The 25,087-nt window shown below is 43.8% G+C and overlaps 1 protein-coding gene across 3 annotated transcripts in view; it reads left to right on the top strand.

The window, feature by feature from the left end:
- The window catches only part of LOC100617521 (zinc finger protein 420-like), a 31,309-nt gene extending 11,295 nt beyond the window's left edge, over positions 1 to 20,014 (top strand). Inside the window, exons 3-5 of one of the 3 annotated variants that reach the window (XM_007490167.3) lie at positions 11,501 to 11,627; positions 13,028 to 13,123; positions 15,248 to 20,014. In XM_007490167.3, coding sequence (XP_007490229.2) covers positions 11,501 to 11,627; positions 13,028 to 13,123; positions 15,248 to 16,929 — 1,905 coding nt within the window. In that variant the 3' untranslated portion in view covers positions 16,930 to 20,014. The remainder of the gene's footprint in view (positions 1 to 11,500; positions 11,628 to 13,027; positions 13,124 to 15,247) is intronic. The other 2 variants (XM_056821251.1, XM_056821252.1) reach the window with 2 other exon arrangements.
- Positions 20,015 to 25,087: the final 5,073 nt, after the last annotated feature.

Raw genomic sequence — 25,087 nt, 5'->3', positions numbered from 1 at the left:
TCTCAATTTCACTCCTGCGACCCCTTCCCTGTTGAGGTGATCATTTTCACATACTATTCATCTTGGCACTTTTTCTCTAGTGCCTGCTTCTGTCAAAGGGAGACATCCTGGCCTTGTCAGAAAGGAATCTGGCTCAGTGGCAAAGAATGGGATACAGGCAGACTGGAGTGCTTTATGTTCTCCTAAAAATTCTGCTTTCAGAAATCTGTGTAATAACGCTCTGGGGTAAATGTTCTTATACTCCTCATTTCACAGTTGAGGAAACTGAGGCAAACAGAAGTTTTTCTGTTTTAAGGAATCAAACTTTTCCATTTTTTTGTGTAATTGTCGCTATCTTGAATTCATCTAAGCATTTGTGTCCTTGAACTGCAAAATAAAACACCTCTGAGGTACCTTCTCACACCTGACAATTTTGCCATTGTGCCAGAAAAAAGACATGATCACTTCAGAGATGTGTAAAAGCTGGGGCACTCATGCATTGTTTTTGATTGAGTTGATAACCATTGATTGACCATTTGGGGAGCCATTTGGAACTTTGCCCAAAAGGCTTTCAAACTGTGCATACCCTTTAATCTAGGCCTGTATCCTAGAGATCCCTAACAGGGAAGGAACTTATTTAAACACAGATATTTACATAGCAAGTCTTTTTTTTTTTTTAATTATATTTTATTTGATCATTTCCAAGCATTATTCATTAAAGACATAGATCATTTTCTTTTCCTCCCCCCCACCCCCATAGCCGACGCGTAAGTCCACTGGGCATTAGATGTTTTCTTGATTTGAACCCATTGCTTTGTTGATGGTATTTGCATTAGAGTGTTCATTTAGGGTCTATCCTCTATCATGTCCCCTCAACCTCTGTATTCAGGCAGTTGCTTTTTCTCGGTGTTTCCACTCCCATTGTTTATCCTTTGCTTATGAATGGTGTTTTTTTTTTCTCCTGGATCCCTGCAAGTTGTTCAGGGACATTACACCACCACTAATGGAGAAGTCCATTACGTTCGATTATACCACAGTGTATCAGTCTCTGTGTACAATGTTCTCCTGGTTCTGCTCCTCTCGCTCTGCATCACTTCCTGGAGGTCCTTCCAGTCTCCATGGAATTCCTCCACTTTATTATTCCTTTTAGCACAATAGTATTCCATCACCAACATATACCACAGTTTGTTCAGCCATTCCCCAATTGATGGGCATCCCCTCGTTTTCCAGTTTTGGGCCACCACAAAGAGCGCAGCTATGAATATTTTTGTACAAGTCTTTTTGTCCATTATCTCTTTGGGGTACAGACCCAGCAGTGCTATGGCTGGGTCAAAGGGTAGATATTCTTTTGTCGCCCTTTGGGCATAGTTCCAAATTGCCCTCCAGAATGGTTGGATCAGTTCACAACTCCACCAGCAATGAATTAATGTCCCTATTTTGCCACATCCCCTCCAGCATTCATTACTTTCCTTTGCTGTTATGTTAGCCAATCTGCTAGGTGTGAGGTGATACCTCAGAGTTGTTTTGATTTGCATCTCTCTGATTATAAGAGATTTAGAATACTTCTTCATGTGCTTGTTAATAGTTTTGATTTCTTTATCTGAGAACTGCCTATCCATGTCCCTTGCCCATTTATCAATTGGAGAATGGCTTGATTTTTTGTACAATTGATTTAGCTCATTATAAATATGAGTAATTAAACCTTTGTTAGAGGTTTCTATGAAGATTTTTTCCCAATTTGTTGTTTCCCTTCTGATTTTAGTTACATTGGTTTTGTTTGTACAAAAGCTTTTTAGTTTGATGTAGTCAAAATTATTTATTTTACATTTTGTGATTCTTTCTATATCTTGCTTGGTTTTAAAGCCTTTCCCCTCCCAAAGGTCTCACATGTATACTATTCTGTGTTTACCCAATTTACTTATGGTTTCCTTCTTTATGTTTAAGTCACTCACCCATTTTGAATTTATCTTGGTGTAGGGTGTGAGGTGTTGATCTATTCCTAGTCTCTCCCACACTGTCTTCCAATTTTCCCAGCAGTTTTTATCGAATAGTGGATTTTTGTCCCAAAAGCTGGGATCTTTGGGTTTATCGTATACTGTCTTGCTGAGGTTGCTTTCCCCCAGTCTATTCCACTGATCTTCCTTTCTGTTTCTTAGCCAGTACCAAATTGTTTTGATGACTGCTGCTTTGTAATATAGTTTAAGGTCTGGGACTGCAAGGCCCCCATCATATGTGTTTTTTTTTCATTATTTCCCTGGATATCCTTGATCTTTTGTTCTTCCAAATGAACTTTGTTATGGTTTTTTCTAAATCAGTGAAGAAGTATTTTGGTAGTTCAATGGGTATGGCACTAAATAGGTAAATAAGTTTGGGTAGGATGGTCATTTTTATTATATTGGCTCGTCCTATCCATGAGCAGTTAATGTTTTTCCATTTGTTCAAGTCTAGTTTTAGTTGTGTGGCGAGTGTTTTGTAGTTGTGTTCATATAGTTCCTGTGTTTGTCTTGGGAGGTAGATGTCGGGGACCAGCCCCTTACGACCCCTGAGAGGGAAAGGGGGAGAGAGAGAAGGAACGGGGAAGAGAGACAAAGGTACGGACAGCTCTCACATAGTATGCAAAGAGAAGTCGTTTATTGAGGCAAAAGCATGGTATATAAAGGAAAGGGGGAGAGAGAAAGATTAAAGATGGAGCTTGGCCAGAGGCCAAGCTCCTGCAAGGACAGCCATCGCCTAGCCTGAAAGAGGAGAGAGGGGGAGAGAGAGAAGGCGGAGCCTGCTGGGCTAGATATAGTTTTTGATATGCAAATATACACAGTACATAGGGATGATTCTCATTGGTCAATGACAAGGCATAGGTGTGGTTTCTCTTAACCAGGGGAGAACAAAGAAACCTGTTTTCCCGCCTAACCTGGGAGAAGCTGGGGTCAAGGGTCAGAGGCCTTCCCAGCCATGAGCACTACTGAGCATGCCCAAGACTGAGCAATCTGCACATACTGTTTTCCCCTTGCCCATAGCCAGGAAGCGGTCTGCTACAGGTAGATTCCTAGTTATTTAATTTTGTCTAAGGTGATTTTGAATGGGATTTCTCTTTCTAGTTCTTGCTGCTGAGCTGTGTTGGAGATATATAGAAAAGCTGATGATTTATGTGGGTTTATTTTGTATCCTGCAACTTTGCTAAAGTTGTTGATTATTTCAATTAGCTTTTTGGTTGAATCTCTAGGATTCTTTAAGTAGACCATCATGTCATCCGCAAAGAGTGATAATTTGGTCTCCTCCTTGCCTATTCTGATGCCTTCAATTTCTTTATCTTCTCTAATTGCTACTGCTAGTGTTTCTAGTACAATGTCAAATAGTAGAGGTGATAATGGGCATCCTTGTTTCACTCCTGATCTTATTGGGAATGCATCTAGTTTATCCCCATTGCAGATGATATTAGCTGTTGGTTTTAGATATATACTGTTTATTATTTTTAGGAATGACCCTTCTATTCCTATGCTTTCTAGTGTTTTTAATAGGAATGGGTGTTGTATTTTATCAAAGGCTTTTTCTGCATCTATTGAGATAATCATGTGGTTCTTGCTAGTTTGCTTGTTGATGTGGTCAATTATGTGAATAGTTTTCCTAATGTTGAACCAGCCCTGCATCCCTGGTATAAATCCTACTTGATCATGGTGAATGATCCTTCTGATCACTTGCTGGAGTCTTTTTGCTAGTATCCTATTTAAGATTTTTGCATCTATATTCATTAGGGAGATTGGCCTAGTTTTCTTTCTCTGTTTTTGGCCTGCCTGGCTTTGGAATCAGTACCATGTTTGTGTCGTAAAAGGAGTTTGGTAGAACTCCCTCTTTGCTTATTATGTCAAATAGTTTGTATAGTATTGGGATTAACTGTTCTCTGAATGTTTGATAGAATTCACAGGTGAATCCATCAGGCCCTGGGGATTTTTTCTTAGGAAGTTCGTTGATGGCTTGTTGGATTTCAATTTCTGATATGGGATTATTTAAGAATTCTATTTCCTCTTCTGTTAGTCTAGGCAGTTTGTATTTTTGTATATATTCATCCATTTCTCCCAAATTGGTGTATTTATTGCCATATAATTGGGCAAAGTAATTTCTAATGATTGCCTTAATTTCCTCTTCATCAGAGGTGCTGTCCCCCTTTTCATCTTTAATGCTGTGAATTTGCTTTTCTTCCTTCCTTTTTTTAATTAGATTGACCAGTACTTTGTCTATTTTGTTTGTTTTTTCAAAGTACCAGCTTCTTGTCTCATTTATTAAATCAATAGTTCTATCACTTTCGATTTTATTAATTTCTCCCTTAATTTTTAGGATTTCTAATTTGGTTTTCTGCTGGGGGTTTTTAATTTGATCGCTTTCGAGTTTTTTCATTTGCATTTCCAATTGGTTGATCTCTGCTCTCCCTTGTTTGTTAATATAAGCATTCAGGGATATGAATTTACCTCTGATTACCGCTTTGGCTGCATCCCAAAAGGTTTGAAAGGATGTCTCGCCATTGTCATTTTCCTCGATGAAATTATTAATTGTTTCTACGATTTCTTCTTTAACTAAACGGTTTTGGAGTATCATATTGTTTAATTTCCAATTGGTTTTAGATTTGGTTTTCCATGTACCATTACTAATCATTATTTTTATTGCCTTGTGATCTGAGAAGGCTGCATTCATTATTTCTGCTTTTCTGCATTTGTGTGCTATGTTTCTGTGGCCTAATGTATGGTCAATTTTTGTGAATGTGCCATGTGGTGCTGAGAAGAATGTGTATTCCTTTTTATCCCTATTTATTTTTCTCCATATGTCTATTAATTCTAATTTTTCTAAGATTTCATTCACTTCTTTTACCTCTTTCTTATTTATTTTTTTATTTGATTTATCTAAATTTGATAATGGTTGGTTTAAGTCTCCCACTAGTATGGTTTTATTGTCTATTTCTTCCTTCAATTCTCCTAGTTTCTCCATTAGAAATTTGGGTGCTATATTATTTGGTGCATACATGTTGATTAATGATATTTCCTCATTGTCTAGAGTCCCTTTTAACAAAATATAATTACCTTCCCTATGCCTTTTGATCAGGTCTATTTTTGCATTGGCTTTATCAGATATCATGATTACCACTCCTGCCTTCTTTCTATCAGTTGAGGCCCAGAAGGTCTTACTCCATCCTTTAATTCTGACCTTGTGGGTGTCAACCCACCTCATGTGTGTTTCTTGAAGACAACATATGGTAGGGTTTTGGATTCTAATCCATTCTGCTATTCGTCTACGTTTTATGGGTGAGTTCATCCCATTCACGTTCAAAGTTATGATTGTCATTTGTGGACTCCCTGGCATTTTGATAGCCTTCCCTAATTCTAACCTTTTCTTCTTCATCAGTCCCCCTTGTCCCCTCCCTTGATGTTTCCCTTTTTAGTCCCTCCCTTTTTGTTCCCTCCCCCTCCCCCCTCTCTTTCCCTCCCTTTTTGTTCTCCCTCTCCCCCTCCCCCCCTTGGTTTTCCCTTCTCCTTACCCTTGTTGGGTAAGATAGAATTCAAGATCCCAATGGATCTGGATGTTTTTCCCTCTCAGAGTTGATTTCCCTGAGATTGAGGTTTAAGTAACCCCCCCCCCCCTCTTCTTCTCCTTCTTATAGGAGTTTTCTTCCCCTCCCCTTCCCATGTGAATCTTTGTGTGAGAACGATTATTCTATTTGGTCTTTCTTTACCCCCTATTTATACATTACATTTTCCCCACATATTAGTATACATAGATTGATATAAATGTAGTCCTTATAGAAGAGAGTTTGAGTAAAAGAAGAAGATAACATTTTTCCCCTTTCCTTAATATTTACCTTTTCAGGTATTCCTTGCTCTTTGATTTTCGGTATCAAACTTTCCACAGAGCTCTGGTCTTTTCTTTGCAAAAAGTTGGAGGTCTTCTATTTTGTTGAATGCCCATACTTTCCCTTGGAAGTATATAGTCAGTTTTGCTGGGTAGCTGATTCTTGGTTGGAGACCCAGCTCTCTTGCCTTTCTGAAGATCATGTTCCATGCCTTACGATCATTCAGAGTAGAACTTGCAAGGTCTTGTGTGACCCTGATTGGCATTCCTTTATATCTAAATTGTCTTTTTCTGGCTTCCTGTAGGATTTTTTCTTTTGTTTGATAGCTTTGGAATTTGGCAATTACATTCCTGGGAGTTGTCTTTTGGGGGTTTAGTGTAGAAGGTGTTCTGTGAGCTGTCAGTGGCTGTATTGCCCCCTTGTTCTAGAATCTCTGGGTAATTTTCTTTGATTATATCTTGTATTACGATGTCGAGTTTGCTGTTTATTTCTGGCTTTTCTGGGAGTCCAATTATTCTTAAATTATCCCTTCTCCCTCTATTTTCCAGATCTATCACCTTGTCGGTGAGATATTTTATGTTCTCTTCTAATTTCTTGGTGTTTTGGCTTTGCTTTATTAGTTCTTGCTTTAAAGCCTGGTTTTCTTTTACAGTTTGGTCAAACTGGTTTTGTAGATGCGTGAATTTCTTTTGCATTTTTTCCCACTTTTCCTCCCAGAAGGCTTCCATCTTTTTGGTCATTTCTGATTCAAATTCTTCATGGGGTTGTGGAGAGTTTCCATTTCCTTTGGAAAATTTTGGAGCATTTTCTTGTATATCTTCTTCTATCTGCTCTGTATTTTGTATTTTGGCTCCATAGAATGTGTCCAAAGTCGCCCCTTTCTTCTTATTTTTCTTGGTATTTTGGGGCTTCTGTGCTTCTGTGGAGTTTGCCATCTCTGAATGTGGAGGATTAGCTTTTCTTATCTCTGTCTGGTGTTCAGAGGCTTTAGTCCTGGGCAAATTGTCGGTTCTATGAGCTTTCCCTGGGTTAAACTGAATATGCCTCAGTGGAACTGGAATGGAAGGGTCGGACCACGTTGCTTTCCGGAAGTTGCCTTCAGAATCGCTGGCCGTGAGGCTGTTTCGTTGGCCTGCGGGGGGATGGGCTGCAGCTTCTCCAAGCTCCGAGGGCAGGGACTTTCACTGAGACTTGGATAGCAGGATCCAGCCCTTGAGGCTGTCTTGCTCCAGGCAGTGACTTTCACTGGGACTCGGATAGAAGGCCCTGAGGGTTGTTGTTCCGACCCTGCTCTCTGAGCCGGGCGGCTTTCCGGAGCCTTGGACTCTGCGCTCCTACCCCTTAGGTCTGAGTGATCTCGGGTTCTGGCTTTTGAGGGGAGCCGTACCTTTTGATCCGGGTCCAGGTCCAGGAGGAGGGTTCCCAGGGTCTGTGCTGTTGATCGTCTTGAATTTCGGCGCCTTAGGAGCTTATAGTTTGAGATCGGTCGGGAAGGGTTTTCCGGAGATCTGAACTTTAGCTTTCTCTAAGCTGCCATCTTAACCGGAAGTCCCATAGCAAGTCTTTTTATGGTAGCAAAGAATTGGAAATGGAGGGACATTCATTAACTAGGGAATGGCTGAACAAGGTTTGGTGTGTGATTATAGTGCAACCCTGTTGAGGTATGAGGAATAACAGGCAGCATCATTTCAGACAAACCTGGGAAGACTTCCATGAACTGAAGCAAAGTATGGGCAGAAGCAGAAGAACATTTTATAGGTAACAGCAACGCTGTGTGGTCAGAAGCTGTGAACGCCTCGGCTGTTTTCAGCAATTCAGGCTTGTTAGACAATCCTAAAGGATTCGTGATGAGAAAAACCGTCTGCTTCCAGAGAGAGAAATGATGGACTCTGAATTCAGACCAAAACTTGTTTCCCTTTTTTCCTTACTTTCATTTTCTTTGGTTTGAGATTTCTTCCACAAATGACTAATAAGGAAAAATGTTTTACATGATTACTCGGGTAAAGTCTAGATCAGATTGCTCGCTCAGGGAGACTATTTGGAACTCAAAAAAAAAATGAATGTTAGAAGTTGTTTTTATCTATAATTGGGGAGAAAATAAATGATTATTCACATAAATCTCCCTGGGACTGTGAGATGTGTATGAGATGTTTTTCTCCTACCTTCTTATAGTGCGATCTCTAATATTTGGCTCACATTTCCTTAAACCATGTATAGTAGAATATTCGGTGGGCTTATGCTCTGAGCCTCATTTCCTTCCAGTCTGCATTCACGTTTTCTTATCAGTTTTTACCAAATAAGGAAATTTCTCCCAAATTGCTTGTTTGCCCCTTGACAGGAGGTATTTTCTTAGCCTGTCCCATTGCTTTATCTCCTCCTTATCTTACCAGTTCCCCAGGTTTAGGATGACGGCTGACTCGTGATCTGGTCTGAGCTCTGGCCGTGCCGCTCCCCAGCTATCCTGGCTTCTTGTCATCATCTTCCTTGATATGGCTGATCTTTTGTTTTTCCAAATGGATTTTCTCATAATTTTATCCAGCCTGTCAGAGATCCTCTTCCTTGTGGCATCAAGGGCAAAATTACATTTTTTTCTCCTGGATTATAATTTTGGATTTGATATTCTAAGAATTCTGTTCAACATGAAGACTCTTCTGTGAGATTTCACTAGAGAATGTGGGGAATAAAGTGAGGAAGTTCCCCCTCTCTGAAGAGAGATGTTGAGGCTGATCTGGCTGCTGTTTTCAGAAAATCTCTGTTCTTTGTATTCCCATAAACCATAGTCTCAGCATTTCTTGTGAGGTGTGTGAAGAAGCTGGAACAAGCCAGTCTTGTGCCATCTACTGAGCTGATGACCTCTTGGGAAGGAAGGGAGGGCTTTGGGGCAGCAAGGGGTAAATTGTGGAAACATTCTCCATCTTGTGACTCGGAGCTGAAGCTGGCTTGGTTCCCTTCTATTCAATTGTGTGCCCCGTCCAAATTCTATCTGGGGAGGGAAGTTTATTCAATGGGGAGAACTGAGAGAAAGCCACATTACAGTATTTGAACCTCTTCCTGCCTGGCTGGAAACTGGACTGCCTGTACCTGCTGTTTAGAGACCCTCAGCTATGGCCGAGCTTCAGCTGACCAGAAATACAGTCAGATTCTGAGACTGATGGGAGGAGTTTTCTCCTGATTGTATGTCTTAGGCATTCCTTGGGTCTTATCTGCAAACTGGGTACATAGTGATCAATCATTTATCGCTTCTTTGTTCTTTTGATTGCTTACAGACATTGGGAAGGAGAAGGACCCCTTGTCAGGGAGCTTCCTCTGTCCTTCTTCCCCATCCCAACTTTGCAAGCCTCTAATCTTTTCTCCAATTAGAAAGCAAATGACCCAGCATTTGATTGTTTCCTTTGCATTCATTGGTCTTATTCAATTCATCTCTTTTTAAGGTAGAGGAAGTTTCTTTTCCCCCTGATTTCAATGTCCAGCTCTAAGCCCAGGAAAGAACCTGGTCCTCATTGGTTAGGTAGTAGACATACATTGCTTTAATAAATTGATGTGCTCAGAAGAGCAGAGTTTTGATTCATCAGGCATTTCATCTTTCACTTGTCACAGTTAACCTCTTTATTTTCTTCTGCATTTACCTGGAAAGCTGGTCCCTGTCTCAAAGCAATCCCAGTCCTCCAAGTGCCACTGGACACCCCAATCCCCACTTCATGTTGCAGCCTTCCCGCACTCGGGACAAGTAGACTGCAGGCACCAAGCCTGTCTGGTCTCAGTATTCGTCCTCATCTCCCTTTTCCCATGAGAACATTCATCAGTGGAACCCCCTTCCACGTCAAGGTAGAGCTTCTATCCTTTTTTCCATCTTCTCAGGCTTTGCCTTCTCTGATTCTCCTCCCCTGTATGCGCTTGTCTTTCTGAGACAATAGAGACCACCTCCTCAGACCTCCTTCTCTCAGCCCTATCTGCAGCCTTTGATGCTTTTGGCCCACTCTCTCCTCTTTAATATTCTCTTCTCTCTAGGGTTTTAGGAAATGGCTCTCTCTATCCTGGTTAAGCTCCTACCTCTCTGACCTGTGATTCTCTGTCTTCTCTTCAGGCTCCTCCTCTAGATCTTGTAACAGTAGGATTAGGTTATGGGAGTTCCTCCAACCCTGTCTTTGGCCCTCTACTCTTCTCCCTCTGGACTTCTTTACTTGGTGATCTCATCAGCTACTGGGGATGCAAGCACCATCTCTCTGCTGCTGCGTCTCAGATCTACATTTTCTGCTCTAATCTCTGCTGACTTCCAGTCTTTCATCTCAAATTTCCTTACAGAGATTCCACACTAGGTGACCAGTAGACATCTTGAGCTCAGTGTGTTCCAAACACATTGTTCTCTCTCATATAGACAGAACCCCCATTTTCTCTATATCTGTATCCTCCTCATTCCTCAGGGTCAAAATCCCACGTATCCAATATGGTGCTGGGACCTGTCAGTTTCCCCTTTGTAGTATCTCTCCAATATGCTCCCTTCTGTCCTGTGTCACTGCTATCCTCCTGGTGGAGGCCCATATCACCTCCCTCCTGAACTATTAAGACAACCTGCTGCTGGGACTGTCTGCCACAAGGCTCTTCCCACTCCAAGGCCTCCTCCATTCTCCCGCCAGAGTGATTTTCCTACAGTTCAGTTCTGATCATGTCAATCTCCTACTCTGTAAACCCCAATGGCTCCCTGTTCCCTCCGGGAACAAATACAAACCATTCTGTTTGGTGTTCAAAGCCCTCTTTCTCCTCTTCTTATTCTTTACTCCCCAGTCTGCCTAGCTCTTACCACTCTTCTGCCTTGTAAGCAATACACAGTATTGATTCCAAGACAGAAAGTAATGGCTTAAAATAAATAAATAAATGAATGAATGAATGAATGAATGAATGAATGAATGAATGAGTAAGTGATCTGAGATCAGCTCAGCCTTCTCTGAGGATGTCACCTGGGCTGCATCCCGAGTCCACGAGCTCTCTGCAACACCTTCTCTCCTTTCTCGTGCCTTCCACAGTGTTATAAGTAAAAACTGATCTGGTGGCTCATTACCTGATTGATAAGCATTTATAAGTAAAGAGAGTTTGAGAGAGGCAGAGAGAGAGAGAAAGAGAGGTCTCAGTCTTTCTAGATGTCCTCTATTCAGCTTGCTCAGGCTGGGCTTGGCAGAGATCAAGAGATCAGGAAAGCTCAGAGATAAACCCCCAGCCCAGAGAGCCAGTTAGTTCCTGGGGAGGTACAAAAGCCCCCTGTCCCTCCCTTGCCTCCCTTTTACCTTCTCCCCAGCTTCCCCCCCAAGGCTTGGGCTCTGGCGTGTTGGAGATTCTCACACTGACGATGGCTGCCCTGGGAGACAGCAACAGGGCCATAGATATGTGACAAACCTACATCCCACCACAGGGGCCCTTAGGATCCAGGCTACACTGGAGGTCCCCTAGAGATTTCCCTTCACACACTAGAAACTCCTCCACTTCCCTCTGGAACATCTTAGAGCTGCCCTTCTCAAGCCTCAATTGGGCTCTTCCAGACTCGGCTTCCAGTGCTGGCTCTGACACTGACAAAGAGCAGGACCTTTGGACCCCTCCCTTCTCTGTAGGTCAGTTTTCTCCTGTAACTGACCAGAGGTGGGGTCTTCAATGTGATGTGACTTTCAGCCCTCTATGCTCTGCCTTGGGCTGCTCTAGGAAGTGGTGACCTTCAAGGATGTGTCTGTGGACTTCACGCTGGAGGAGTGGCGCCTCTTGTCTCCTCCCCAGAAGGAGCTGTACAAGGAGGTGATGCTGGAGAATGCCTGGAACCTGCTCTCTGTGGGTAAGGAGCCTCTCCTTGCTGCCTGAGTCTGCCATCCAAGGGAATATCATCCTGAGCAGCAGGAAGGGTTGGGAGCAGTTTTCAGTCAGGAGGAAGGAATAAGGGCTGGTATGCCGAGTCCCAGAGCCAGGGCCTTCCTGCCATCTGATTCTTCTGTAAAAGGACTTTGCATCGTGTAATAGGACCTTGTGGGCTCCCTTTGGTGCTCCTGATGTCTGAGATCAAATGCCTGTTGGAGAATCTCAGAGGTGGAAGTAATGTCAGAGTTGATTCTCTCACCTCTTCCTGGTCTGAAATTGTGTCTCCCAAACCCATCTGGGAAAACTGTTCAGGAGGGTATTCCTCCCACCCTCTTTCCCTCCCTCTATTGGGGATCTTTTTCTCTTTAACCAGCATAAACTTGTAGCTCACAGCTCCTCAGTTCCCAGGAGAGATGGTTTGTCCTTAGTTTTCCTTCCTATTACCCTAAGCCTCCAGCAGAGCCAGTAAAGAAGGGAGGGAAGGGATGAAGCGTTTATAAAGACCTGCTCTTGGCATGGGGCTCTGCCAACAATTTTCTCTGTAATATTCTGGCACTTCTTCTTCACCTTCATCTTCCTAATTCAGTGACACAATTATCCCCATTTTACAAATAGGAAATAGATTTGATTAAGTGGCATGTTCTGAGGCACCTACTTAGGAGTGATTTGTGACCAGATGTAAATGGAGGCCTTTCTGCCTCTAAGCTCTCACCCTAGTCCATTACCCTTCTAGCTGCCTCTCATTTGCAGATAATGGAAAACTGTGTACTCAGTCTAGCCTTCTCTAAAGAAAATGCCCCAGAACCAAATGTTAGGGTTCCAGATTGGTTCCCCGACCTTTGTCCCCCTATGGTTCCCGAAGACCCTGCTTGCCCACACCTCTGTGATTATCAGAATAAATGAACTAGCTGAGAGATAGCATTGGGCCCAAGGAGGATCATTGAGTTTCCCAGGAGAGGAGGCAGAACTCCAGGAGAGAAGAATCCATGAGGCTCAAAGAGGTGCTGGAGACGGAGGAGAATGTAGGGTGATGGGACAGAAGCTGATTTTTCATGGTTGCAGTGTCTGGAGCTTCAGATTGACACAGAACACTGACCCCCCCAGATCCAGTTTGGGAGTTTAGGAGTTTCTTCCAGAATATACTAGAACAGGATGAGGAATGGGGAGGGACTGTTGCTCATTCAGGGTCCCCCAGGAGGGTAACAGGCCCATCCTACCCTGGGCTATTGAATTACATTCACTTAGGGGGGAGCAGATTCCTGTGGGAACCCCATGGACAGAGTCTCTGAGTGAAGTCACTAGACTCCTCTGACTTTCCCTCAAGAGAACTCAGTGACAAGCTTCTTTCAGTTTTCCTCCATGACTGTTCCCCATTCCCAGGGCTTCTAGTTCCCCCAGAAGAAGTGATCTCTTCTTTGGAGCAGAGGGACGCCTCATGGATGCTGGAGCAAGAAGGCCTGAGGAGCTGGTGCCCAGGTGAGGGAGGACAAAAGAGGTGTGGGAGAGCCAGGGTGACCAGAGGCTTCTGGGTGCTGTGGTGAAACCAGGGCTAGATTTGGGGGCAGATGGATCCGACATGGAATTCTTTTTCAGAGGTTTTAGCAGGGGCTCCATGGGCAAGACACTGAACCCTTGAGCCTCAGTTTCCCCATCTGTAAGATGAGGCTGTTGGATTCCATTTCCTGTCAGCTACCTTAATGGGATCTGTCTGTGATCCTCTAAGAAGTCATTGTTTGGGACTGAAGGGCCTGGAAGTCTCCTGCAGGAGCCAGAAAGGCTGTGTTGATCCCCTCTGAGATCTTTAGTATCCAGAAACATGTATGAATGCTTGTTCTTTGCTGGGTCCTAGGTTAAGTTATGGGGAACATAAAGGGCTGCAGTGGACATCCCTTGCCCACCTGGAACTCACCCTCTGCTAGAGCAGATAGCATCATGCCAAAAGTTCTGTAGAAACGCTTTAAATCCCAGATCCTGGGCAGCTAATCATGAGAGGGAAGGCTCTGAAGAAAAGGAGCACTGGAGAGGTCTAATGGGGGAGGTGGCCTTGGGCCTTGGAAGAAGCCCTGGAACAACTCACTACAAATGACCATGTCTAGCAGTTTAGTCATGAAGCCAAGGGTGGACGTTGGATAGTATTTTATGGGGAGGGAGAGATCAAGTGAGAGTATTTGGAGCATTGGTGAGAAATGGTTTTTTGGTTCCCAGAGGAAGAGAGTCCTTAGCTCATTAGTGTGGGAAAGGTTGGAGATAAAAGAACAATGGGAGTCCTGCAGGGAGGTATAGATGGACTTCTTTGCCATGGAAAGAGATTTTCTTTAGCAAGGAGAAGAATGAGCTTTTCCTGATCCTGAAGCCAGAGAGGAAAAGGAGGCAGCTGAGCTGGGTGAGATGTGGAGGATAAGCAAATTCTACAGAGAAATGAGTGTTGGGGAATGGAAATGTATTTAATTCAACAGGGAAACCAGGAACTAAAAGGAGTGAAGAAACTGACAGTTTAAGGAGAAAAGCCATTGAAGGAGTAAATAATCCAAATTCTAGTGATAAAAATAAGCAGCATTTGCATATAGCCCCTAGTATGTGTTATATGAATTTTATCTCTTTTGATCTTACCCTAGCACTCACCTGAAATTGTTATATCCGTGTTATAGTTGAAGAGCCTGAGACTAACATAATTACTGTGACTTTCCCATGACTACAAATCCTAGCAAATTTCTGAGGTCCAATGAGAATGTACCACACCTGTATTGGGATTTTTAAAAAGAGTATCATGAAAATGCCAGTATCTATATGAGGTAGGAAATAGGAAAAGAATTGACAAGCTTTCTAGCCCATTTCCTTACCTAAGGATCATGGACTCAACTTAGTATATGAGACATCTTTTTAAATGTGGGAAATGCCATGGGTTTATTTAATTTATGTTCAGTAGAAGGATTTTATTTTAGTGAAAAGGGGAATTAAAAGAAGTAATGACTTCTCTCAAGGAGTAGGGAACAGAACAAAATCTTTTATACTTTGCATAAATGCAAAAAAGAGTGCTGAATTTCTCCATCTAAGCTCAGGTACTGAAACAAAAAATAAGGTTGAAAGCAATCATGAAGGGAATTATATAATGTTTACAGGGAACCTAGATGATAAAATATTAGGACTATTTAGTCTACATGCACCCAGTGGTGTCATACTTGTGAAGAGAGGATTGAATGTCTAGGCAATGAAAATGAAAGCAAAAAGATTGAAAGTGAACTGTCTAGTACTGTGGACTGAGCATGCCCAGTCACAAGATTGGGTCTCAGCTGCCAGGATTTCAGGTCAAGTCACTCATCCAGCTTTTCTGAGGTCATGATCTGAATTAGGAATGCAATAAAGCTAGCCTGTCCAAATCCCAGATTTCTTAAAAAGAGACAATGAGATAATATGGGAGGCTCCTTGTTATTTAAGTTGTTCCTTAGCTTTGAGGCAATGGCATTTGCAAAGGATAGATTGTGCCCATTTAAGTTGGAAGACTTTTCGTACCTGAGGAAATAGGATAAAAAGTGGTTTCTTTTCTGACACTTGAGGGAAGGAGTTAAATTATATATGTCGCTCTATATGTGTTTCTTTTAGAAGGAGAGATTAGACCTGAAATGAAGGTGAATTCATCAGAGGTGAGCTGTCTGGTGGAAGAAATGGAACTACAAAGATTCATGCACAGTGGTCCTGATAGCTTTGCTTCTAGGCAATTCTCTGTTGGACATCAAAATTCATCTCATATTGAACATCAAAGAATGCACCCTGAGGAAAAATCTAGTGAAAATAATCAGTGTGGGAAGACTTTTATGCACAGGGTCAGTCATGCTGGACATGAGAGAATCCACACTAGTGAGGGACATTATGAATACAAGCAATGTGGAAAGACATTCAGTCAGAGCTCCCATCTTGCTAAACATCATAGAATCCACACTGGGGAGAAACCTTATGAATGTAACCACTGTGGAAAGACATTCAGTAGGAGGTCCATTCTTACTGAACATAAGAGAATCCACACTGGGGAGAAACCTTATGAATGCAAACAGTGTGGAAAGACATTCAGTCAGAGGTCCCAGCTTGCTGTACATCAGAGAATCCACACTGGGGAGCAACCTTATGAATGCAAGCAATGTGGAAAGACATTCAGTCAGAGGTCAAAACTTGCTGTACATCATAGAATCCACACTGGGGAGGAACCTTATGAATGCAACCAATGTAGAAAGAGGTTCAATAAGAGGTCCAATCTTGCTAGACATCATAAAATCCACACTGGGGAGAAATCTTATGAATGCAACCTATGTGGAAAGGCATTCAGTATGAGCTCCTATTTTGCTATACATCAGAGAATTCACACTGGGGAGAAACCTTATGAATGTAAGCAGTGTGGGAAGGCATTCATTATGAGCTCCTATCTTTCTGTACATCAGCGAATCCACACTGGGGAGAAACCTTATGAATGCAAGCAGTGTGGAAAAACATTCAGTCGGAATGCCAATCTTGCTGTACATCAGAAAATCCACACTGGGGAGAAACCTTATGAATGTAAACAATGTGGAAAGGTATTTAGTATGAGCTGCTATCTTGCTGTACATCAGAGAATCCATACTGGGGAGAAACCTTATGAATGTAAACATTGTGGAAAGGCATTCAGGGTTAGCTCCAGTCTTGTTACACATCAGAGAATCCACACTGGGGAGAAACCTTATGAATGCAAGCAGTGTGGAAAAACATTCAGTCGGAGTACCAATCTTGCTGTACATCAGAGAATCCACACTGGGGAGAAACCTTATGAATGTACGCAGTGTGGAAAAACATTCAGTTGCAGCTCCAGTCTTGCTACACATCAGAGAATCCACACTGGGGAGAAACCTTATGAATGTAAGCAGTGTGGAAAGGCATTCAGTTGCAGCTCCAGTCTTGCTACACATCAGAGAATCCACACTGGGGTGAAACCTTATGAATGTAAACAATGCGGAAAAACATTCAGTTGCAGCTCCAGTCTTGCTATACATCAGAGAGTCCACACTGGGGAGAAACCTTATGAATGTAAGCAGTGTGGAAAGGCATTCAGTTGCAGCTCCAGTCTTGCTACACATCAGAGAATCCACACTGGGGAGAAACCTTATGAATGTAAGCAGTGTGGAAAAACATTCAGTTGCATCTCCAGTCTTGCTGCACATCAGAGAATCCACAATGGGGAGAAATATTATGAATGCAAACTCTGTGAAAAGACATTCAGTCAGAGGTCCCTTCTTGCTGCACATCAGAGAAAACACTAGGGAGGGACTTCATGAATATAAGCAATATGGAAAGACATTCAATGAGAGCTCCAAACTTGCTTGACAGCAGAGAATCTACCCTGGGGATAAACCGTATGAGTGCAAACAATGTGGAAAGATGTTCATTCAGAAAGATGAATGCTGGACATCTTAAAATACACACACAGGAGAGAAAAATTATGAATGGGATGTGGAAAGACATTCAGTGAGAACTGCAAACTTGCTAGAAATCAGATAGTCCACACTGTGGAGAAGCCTTATGAATGCTAGCAGTGTGGAAAGACATTCAGTTGGAGCTCCAGTCTTGCCATATCAACCACACTGGGGAGAAACCTTAAGAATAAAAGCTATGTTGGAAGATGATTATATTCGGCTCTAGCCTTACCATATTGTTGAGGAAATTTTCCCTCCCCCTTTTTGGGGCAGCATTGTGTAATTAGAAATCTGTTACCCTAAAAAGTGAATCTCAACATCCCACTCATTGTGTCCTTGCATGCTGACACACACACAGGCTATAAATTTATTGGAGCCCTTCCTCTTTTCCTGTATGCATAGCTGAGAACATGGGGATTTTGGAGCAGCTAGAAAAACTTAGTCATGTGATTTCATTTTGTTTGAAAATAAGCCATAAAACTATAATTGAATTGAGAGCCAGTCCTAGAGACAGGAGGTCCTAGGTTCAAATCTGGCCTCAGACACTTCCCAGTTGTGTGACCCTGGGCAAGTCACTTGACCCCCATTGCCTAGCCCTTACCACTCTTCTTCCTTGGAACCAATACAGAGTATTGATTCTAAGATGGAAGGTAAGGGTTTAAAAAAAAAGTTTACATATTTTCAAATAACCAGCAAACATATGTATCAGGATACAGGCAATGAATTTAAGAGGTTTTTTTTCTCAAATTCCAGTAACTAGGTGAACCTCATTTACTATTTAGAAAGGAATGAACTGACAGTAATGGAATCTGAAGAAGTATAAATTCAACTTCAGACTCTAGCTTCCTTCCCCTCCCTAGTGTCATCATCCACCTACATTCCATAGTCACTCTGGGATCTCCCATAATGAGGTAGAATTCTGTAGTGAGTTTAATGTGGATGAATCTTATTTTGTAGGTGTTGTAGAGACTGGGCAGGTCAAAATAGCAAGGAGGTCTAAGGAGATGAATTTCTACCCTGAATTTCAGGATTACTCTAGCTAATTGAAAGAACCAGTGCACCCAGGAACAGTTACTATTCTGGACAGGAAATGCCCTGCTCTTCCATATAGTGGGCCATGCTTACAAATCTACTTACTTTGTACTTTGGAGGGGTAACCTTCCTTGCCCTCCCGTCTAGGGTAAAATGTCAGAGGCCAGGTGTTTCCAGGGACCAGCTTTCAGGCCATGTGGCTGGGGGCAAAGAATAAGGGTTAAGTGGCTAGCAAGCTTGAGAACCACGTGTGGGCTTGGAAAAAGGAAAGAGCAGACTGCAAAGAGCAAAATAGGGCTAAAAGTTATTAATTTTACCTCAGTAATCAGCACCCTCTACTAACAAATGACCGAGATGAGTTTTCTGGAATTATAAGCTGGAGATAGAATCTTGTTGGAGAATTTGGGTTGCTTATCCCATGTGAAAGAAGCCAGGAGGGTTAGAGGCTAATCCTTCCTAACACACACACACACACACACATACACACACCTGACTTACAAGGTCACACTGAAAAATGGCTACCAAGCTACTGGCAATATAAAGGAAAGGATTTGTAGTTTCCAAACCTCAAGAGAGCAGCTCCAGGGACTCCTAGCTTGTCAGCAGAAGCAACAGCAATATTAGCAGTAAGAGCAGCAGTAGGAGTACCCACACAGTAAGAGAGGGAAGTAGGATATGCAGGAGCAGGCAGCAGAAGCAAGAAACAGAAAACTGAAGCTTCCTGAGGGGTTGGGGGGGTGGCTCAAGGCCATGGCCGGGAAACCTGGTTTCAAACTAATCTACTCAGAATTAAAGGTTCTGAACCCTACTTCTGTGGTCACCATAAATGTAAGATTTAGATTAATATCTAATGCCTGAATTATACTTTTATAAAAAGTTAGTTACCAACAAAATAGAACCTTGTGACTTATTTGTTCTACCTGCTTAAAAGTCCCCTTGTTCACAGCTGTCCTCACAGGAAGAGAAGATAGTGAGAGGCAGGGCTACACCACATTTATATCCTATATATATCAGCAGGTAACAACAGGAAGAGAGTGGTGTGCTGAGAATTATAGTTCTGGGGGTAACAGATTCCAAATTATGCAGCCCACCTGGTATAAACGTAAACTTGACTCAGAGGCATGGATTGCATGATGAAAAACATTGAGTGAGGATAGAATGGCAGTAGGAAAAAGGCAGCAAACAAGTGGAGAGATCATAAGACACAAACAGTGTGCTGCCCCCTGAGCTACCCCTCCGAGTGGCACAGGAAAATTGAAAGACTATGGTTGGCTCCTGAGATGAGATGTGTGAGTTAGTGGGTGGAGAAAACGTTTGATAAACTGAGGCAAGAGCAGATATCCAAACGTTTCTCTTTCAGTTTTATTGCTTGTTTGACTTCCCTGTGAGCATGGCTAGGGTACACTAGGGCTAGGGTGGCCACAGAATAGCAAGGTAAATGGAACAGCGAGGAATGTCTCTCCAATCTTTACATTTCCCACACACACACACTACTTTAAATTAAATATAATTTAGGACCAGTCTCATAATTTTCCCTCTTATACATTCACACTGAGCTCTCACCTTATTCAAAATCAGAAAATTCACTCTACAACATCATACATTTCCCTCAGAGTAGGTCCAAATGGGTATATGATTTAGACCAAAAGAGTGATCCCATAATAAAATTAAGGGATCATAGAATAGTTTACCTTTCAGATCAGTTCATTGATATTGGTAATATTTTATGACCAAATAAGACAGATAACGTTACAAAGTGTAAAATATGTAATTTTTTATATTAAATTTGAAACTGTAAAAACAAAACTAGTGCAACCAAGATTAGAATTTGAAACAAGAAGTTGTCATTTGATGTACAACAGTATGTCCAATTAAATACTTAAAATTTTCAAAATTCTAACCTTATTCCCGAATGCCTTAATTTATCACTTCATGGTATCTAGATCTAAGGAGGAGTTAATTTAGGAAGGAAATAATGTCTCTGCTCTATAGAAATGATTTGTAATTAGCATCATTTCCTATAGAAGGCTTTCTAAAAAACTTCCTGTGAAGCAAAAATTAAAAGATAACATGATATTGGGGATTTCAAATATGAAATAATTGATATTCCAATGACTTCTATTCAGTTGAAAGCATTATCAAAATAATTATATAGAAAATCATCATGCATCTATCTACTTTATACTCTGGATTGATTACACTCAGAGGCCAGTGTAAAATAACCAATACAATTACATTTATTTCTATAATTTCTAAACCTATTCCTTACATATCAAATCTTAAGCCTATTTTATATTAAGGTCTGTTCTATATATGGTGAAAATTTATCACACCAGTGCAGAAGGCCAAGCTGAATAGGTTTGTTAGGAGGAAGCCAGACTCCCAATAAAGCTGGTCCTTGGTGAAATCAAGAGCAGAGACTGCCAAGCCTCAGGAAAATACCTTTTTTTAACCCAAGAACTCTGATGACTGCAGTGACAGAAAATAGAGCCAGAATGAAAATAGCATGGATGCAAAGCCTTTCACATGGGCATCTTCTTAATGACATAAGTGCTGATCCATCAGGAAAGTAAAAAAGATCACTATGGGTGGTAACTTTGCAATACTCAGTCAGGGTCTTGGGGTTTTTACTGATGATTATAGTGGAATGTGTAAGGGGTGTATGGGGTACTCAGGGAGTAGTATCTCTGGTATGGAGGGCTTGTTGTGCCCTCCTAGGGCAGCTCTCCAGCCTCTGACCCTCACCTGACACCCAGCTCTCACTTGTGGCTCCCAGTAGCTGCTAGCATGTGGCAGCAGCCACACCCCAGGCAATGGCTTCGACAGGCCGGCTAAACCTTGTGAGGGGAGCCATCGGGTCGTTGACCCGTGGTGAACCAGGCCTTTGCTCACCCAGCATGTGAAGACTGCTTTGGCGGAACACGTGGAAGAAACCAATAAGAAGGTTCAACGGCTGAGAGGGCGACGCAGCAAGGCACTGTGGAGTGCTTAGGGCGTGTTGGAGCACAAAAGACAACACGGCCACCCAATGCAGCTGAGGAAGTCTCCAGGTGTAATGACTTTTCGTGCCACTGGACCCAGGCTTCCAACGCCGAGAGAGTGGGACTGTCTCTGTGCTTTGACTTTTCCACTTAAATCTCCTTCACGCACAAGTGTTTTTGTGCACACTCATCTATCTTAGATGAAAACGCACAGAGACAATCATCATCCTCTGTTACCGAGAGAACTATTAATAGTGGAATAATAGGTGTCAGCACTTTTGGTTAACTGATATGTGAAAACAAGAGTAGACCTCCACCTCCTGTGTGACAAAGACAACCTTTTACTGTTTTTCTTTCACTTGTTACCAAGATCTCAGTGCCTGAGGAGGGGCTGTTTTGGACTCACAAGAATAGCCCAGCCCACCTGCTTCCTCCTAGTCTCTCCTTGCCTTCTCTGAACGGTTTTAAGATTTAGCCTTTAGGATAATAAATGGCATAGAGTTTAAAAAAGAGAGCAGTCAGTTGGGAAAGGGGCTGAGGCATTTGTGGCTATGGGCATTGGCCTCTTCAACCAGCTACTGTGTGTACAACCTGACAGGGCAACCTCCTCCCATTCTCCTTCAACCCTGTCCCTTCAATAAATCCTTAGTTTCAAGTCAGATTTGGGAATGGCTTATCTCTACAACAGGAAGGGTGTTTGGGTGATTGGGGACAAGACTCAAAGCTGTGATGACTTGATGTTTTCCTCTTTTTCTCTGTCTCATTTAACCCCATCCTGCCTGAGCAGTATTATACTTCTGACCAGGCCTCCCCTGATCCACTCTCCCTTCTCAGTCATTCTTTTCTTACCCTTCTCATTGAGAGGATGCGCATCAATGGGGGACGAGCTGAACAACTTGCAGCATATGATTGTTATGGATAACTGTCTTATAAGAAATCACAAAGGAGGGTAGCTGGGTAGCTCAGTGGATGGAGAGCCAGACCTAGAGACGGGAGGTCCTAGTATCAAATCTGGCCTCAGACATTGCCTAGCCCTTCCCACTCTTCGGCCCCTTGTATTGATTCTAAGATGGAAGATGAGGGGTTAAAAGAAATCACAAAGGTGTGTTTTCAGGAAAGAAACCTGGCAAGACTTCCATGAAGTGAGGTACGACGAAGGGAGAAGAATCAGGCTATCACTGTGCACAGTAGTAACAATGCTGTAACGATGAAAAACTCGGGAAGAACTTGTCGACTGAGGTCTAAACAGGGAGGCAAGAGAATTCCAAAGGACTCCTGGGGCCAAAGCTGTCCAGCTGCAGGGAGAACTGCTGAGCTCAGAGTGCAAGTCAAAGGAGAATTTTCTCCCATTTTTGGTTTGCTTTTGGAGATATGAATAATATTGAAATATGTTGCATTTGATTTCACACACGGAACTGATATATTTTCTGACATGTCGGTGGCTGGGGAAGGAGTTGGAGAAAGAGAATCTGGAACTCAAGAGTGTGGATTAAACAATACTAAAAAGCTGTTTAAAGACAAGATAAGCAGAGAAGCTTCCATGTGATCCTCGAGGCAGCTGCTATTCATTCAGTAGTTCATTCTGATCAGATTCTTCAGGAGCCCGTGGACGGAGCACAGCAGGATCTTGTGGCCTCAGCTATTTCCGGAAGTCTGTCGAGTTCACATCCTGCGTCTCCAGGACCCTCTCTATGCATCTCCTTTTCTTGTTGCCTTTCAATCTTTCCCCAAATCAGGTTATTTCTAGAGTCCCATCTCCTCTGTGTGTGTGTTGGGGGGGGGGAGGCGCGGGGCTAACTCTGCCTTCTAATTCCCTGAGTGCCTCCCACCGTCGCCCTCTGCGGCTGGGGCTCCCTGGCCCTGGAGGCCGCGAAAAAGATGCTTGGAGATCCCCATCCGAAAGTGTCCACTGTGGCCCCCCAACGAGCCAGAAGTCGTGGGGCTCTGAGCATCTGGGGCTGAGGCTGTGGCCAGCTCACATGGCCGTCAAACTCCCCGCCTGGAAGAGGAGCAACTTTCCCTGCTCCCTGCTCCCCTCCTCCCCTGCTTTGGGTCTGCAGCTCATTCCTCCAGCCTGGCCCCCTCGGTGCCCCTGTGGAGGGTGCAGACTTCCATCCGGCACCCGCTCTGGTTACCAAGACCTCCGGAGCTTCTGGGGGTGTGCAGCTATTCTCCTCTGGGCTCCGGCCCACCCCGCTCCTCCCTCTGGCTCCAACCCAGATTCAGAGAACTTGTCTCTCTCTTGTGCATTTTGCCCATGCCGTATTTGCCGAGCACTCCTTTCCATCTTTCATGGTCCTGGCCAACGCGGGCGTTGAAGTCTCCCAGTAGTATCAGCTTGTCATTTGTGGTCATTGAGTGCAGGACAGCACTCAGGTCAGAGTAGAACTGCTCAATGGTCTCCTCTGTGCTGATCAGTGTTGGGGCATATGCGCTGATGATTGTGGCATACCGGTCTTTGCTGAGAGGCAAATGGATCTTCATGAGCCTCTCGCTGATGCCCACAGACAAGTCTGGCAGCTGTTTGAGCAAACTGGTCTTGATGGCCAGGCCAACACCATGGATTCTGTCTTCACTTGAGGCTCTACCTTTCCAGAAGGTGTATCCAGTGGTGGGTTCGCTGAGTGATCCCTCTTCTGGTAAGTGTGTTTCGCTTAGGGCTGCGATGTTGATGTTATATCATGCCAGTTCTTTACCGATTAGAGCTGTTCTTCTCTCAGGTCTTGGGGTATTCTCTCTGTCAAGTAATGTCCTGATGTTCCATGCTCCTAGTAGGAGTTTCTTTGTATTTTGTTTCTTTTGATTTTGACTGCTTAAAGGGATGACCCGCCAGCCGCGGTGTGCTGACCGGGTGTTTGTAGGGCAGGCAATGTTTGGGACACCTTTTCTAGTTCCCCTCCCTTGATTAGGGTGAGCAGTGCTGTTCTAGAGAGGGCTGCTCAGTCGCCCAGGATGCTGCAGAACGTCCCTGCTGCCCTACAGAGCTGAGCGACCACTGGTCCGTGGGCCGCCTACGTGCAGGATCGTGACTACAACTGCCAGTGGTCACCTCCACCTGTTGCGTCGCCACTCCCCCATCGCCACAGGTCCTGAAGAGGGTGGACGGGGTTAGGATAGATGAGTGCACAAAGATACTTGTGCGTGAAGGAGATTTAAGTGGAAAAGCCGATGCACAGAGACAGTCCCACTCTCAGCGTTGGAAGCCTGGGTCCAGTGGCACGAAAAGTTGTTACACCTGGAGACTTCCTCAGCTGCATTGGGTGGCTGTGTTGTCCTTTGTGCTCCAACACACCCTAAGCACTCCACAGTGCTTTGCTGCGTCGCCATCTCAGCCGTGGAACCTTCTTATTGGTTTCTTCTGTCTGTTCCTCCAAAGCAGTCTTCACATGCTGGGTGAGCAAAGCCCTGGTTCACCAGGGGTCGATGACCCGATGGCTCCCCTCACAAGGTTTAGCCGGCCTGTCGAAGGCGTTGCCCGGGGTGTGGCCGCTGCCACATGCTAGCAGCTACTGGGAGCCACAAGTGAGAGCTGGGTGTCAGGTGAGGGTCAGAGGCTGGAGAGCTGCCCTTGAAGGGCACGACAAGTCCTCCCTACCAGAGATACCACCCCTCCCTGAGCACCCCATACAAAGTGAGGCCACCTCAGCCCCTGCCAGCACCTCCTGAGCCCGCCCCTGCCTCAGCCCCTGCCCCACCCCTCCTTGGGACTCCAGGTCAGAGAAGGGAGGCGGAGTTAGAGGAGGGAGCAGGGGGTGGAGGGAGATGGGGAGGGGGAGGGAAATAGGTGGGGGGGAGGGGCGATGGCAGGAGCCTGAGAAAGGGGAAAAAGGGCAAAAGGGCTGCCGAAAAGAGGGAGGAGATGCCGGGAAGGTGAAGCCTGAGGAACCTGGGGGAAAGGAGAGAAAGCAGGGAAGCGGGGAGGATACCTCGAAGAAGGAAACCGCGTGATGGCCGGGGAGAAGCGCCAGGAAGCCTCACTGGGCAGACGGGGG

The sequence above is a fragment of the Monodelphis domestica genome, chromosome 3 (genome assembly GCF_027887165.1).
Source record: "Monodelphis domestica isolate mMonDom1 chromosome 3, mMonDom1.pri, whole genome shotgun sequence".
Taxonomy (NCBI): domain Eukaryota; kingdom Metazoa; phylum Chordata; class Mammalia; order Didelphimorphia; family Didelphidae; genus Monodelphis; species Monodelphis domestica.
Note: the sequence above shows the minus strand (reverse complement) of the source record. Positions and strands in the feature narration are given on the sequence as shown.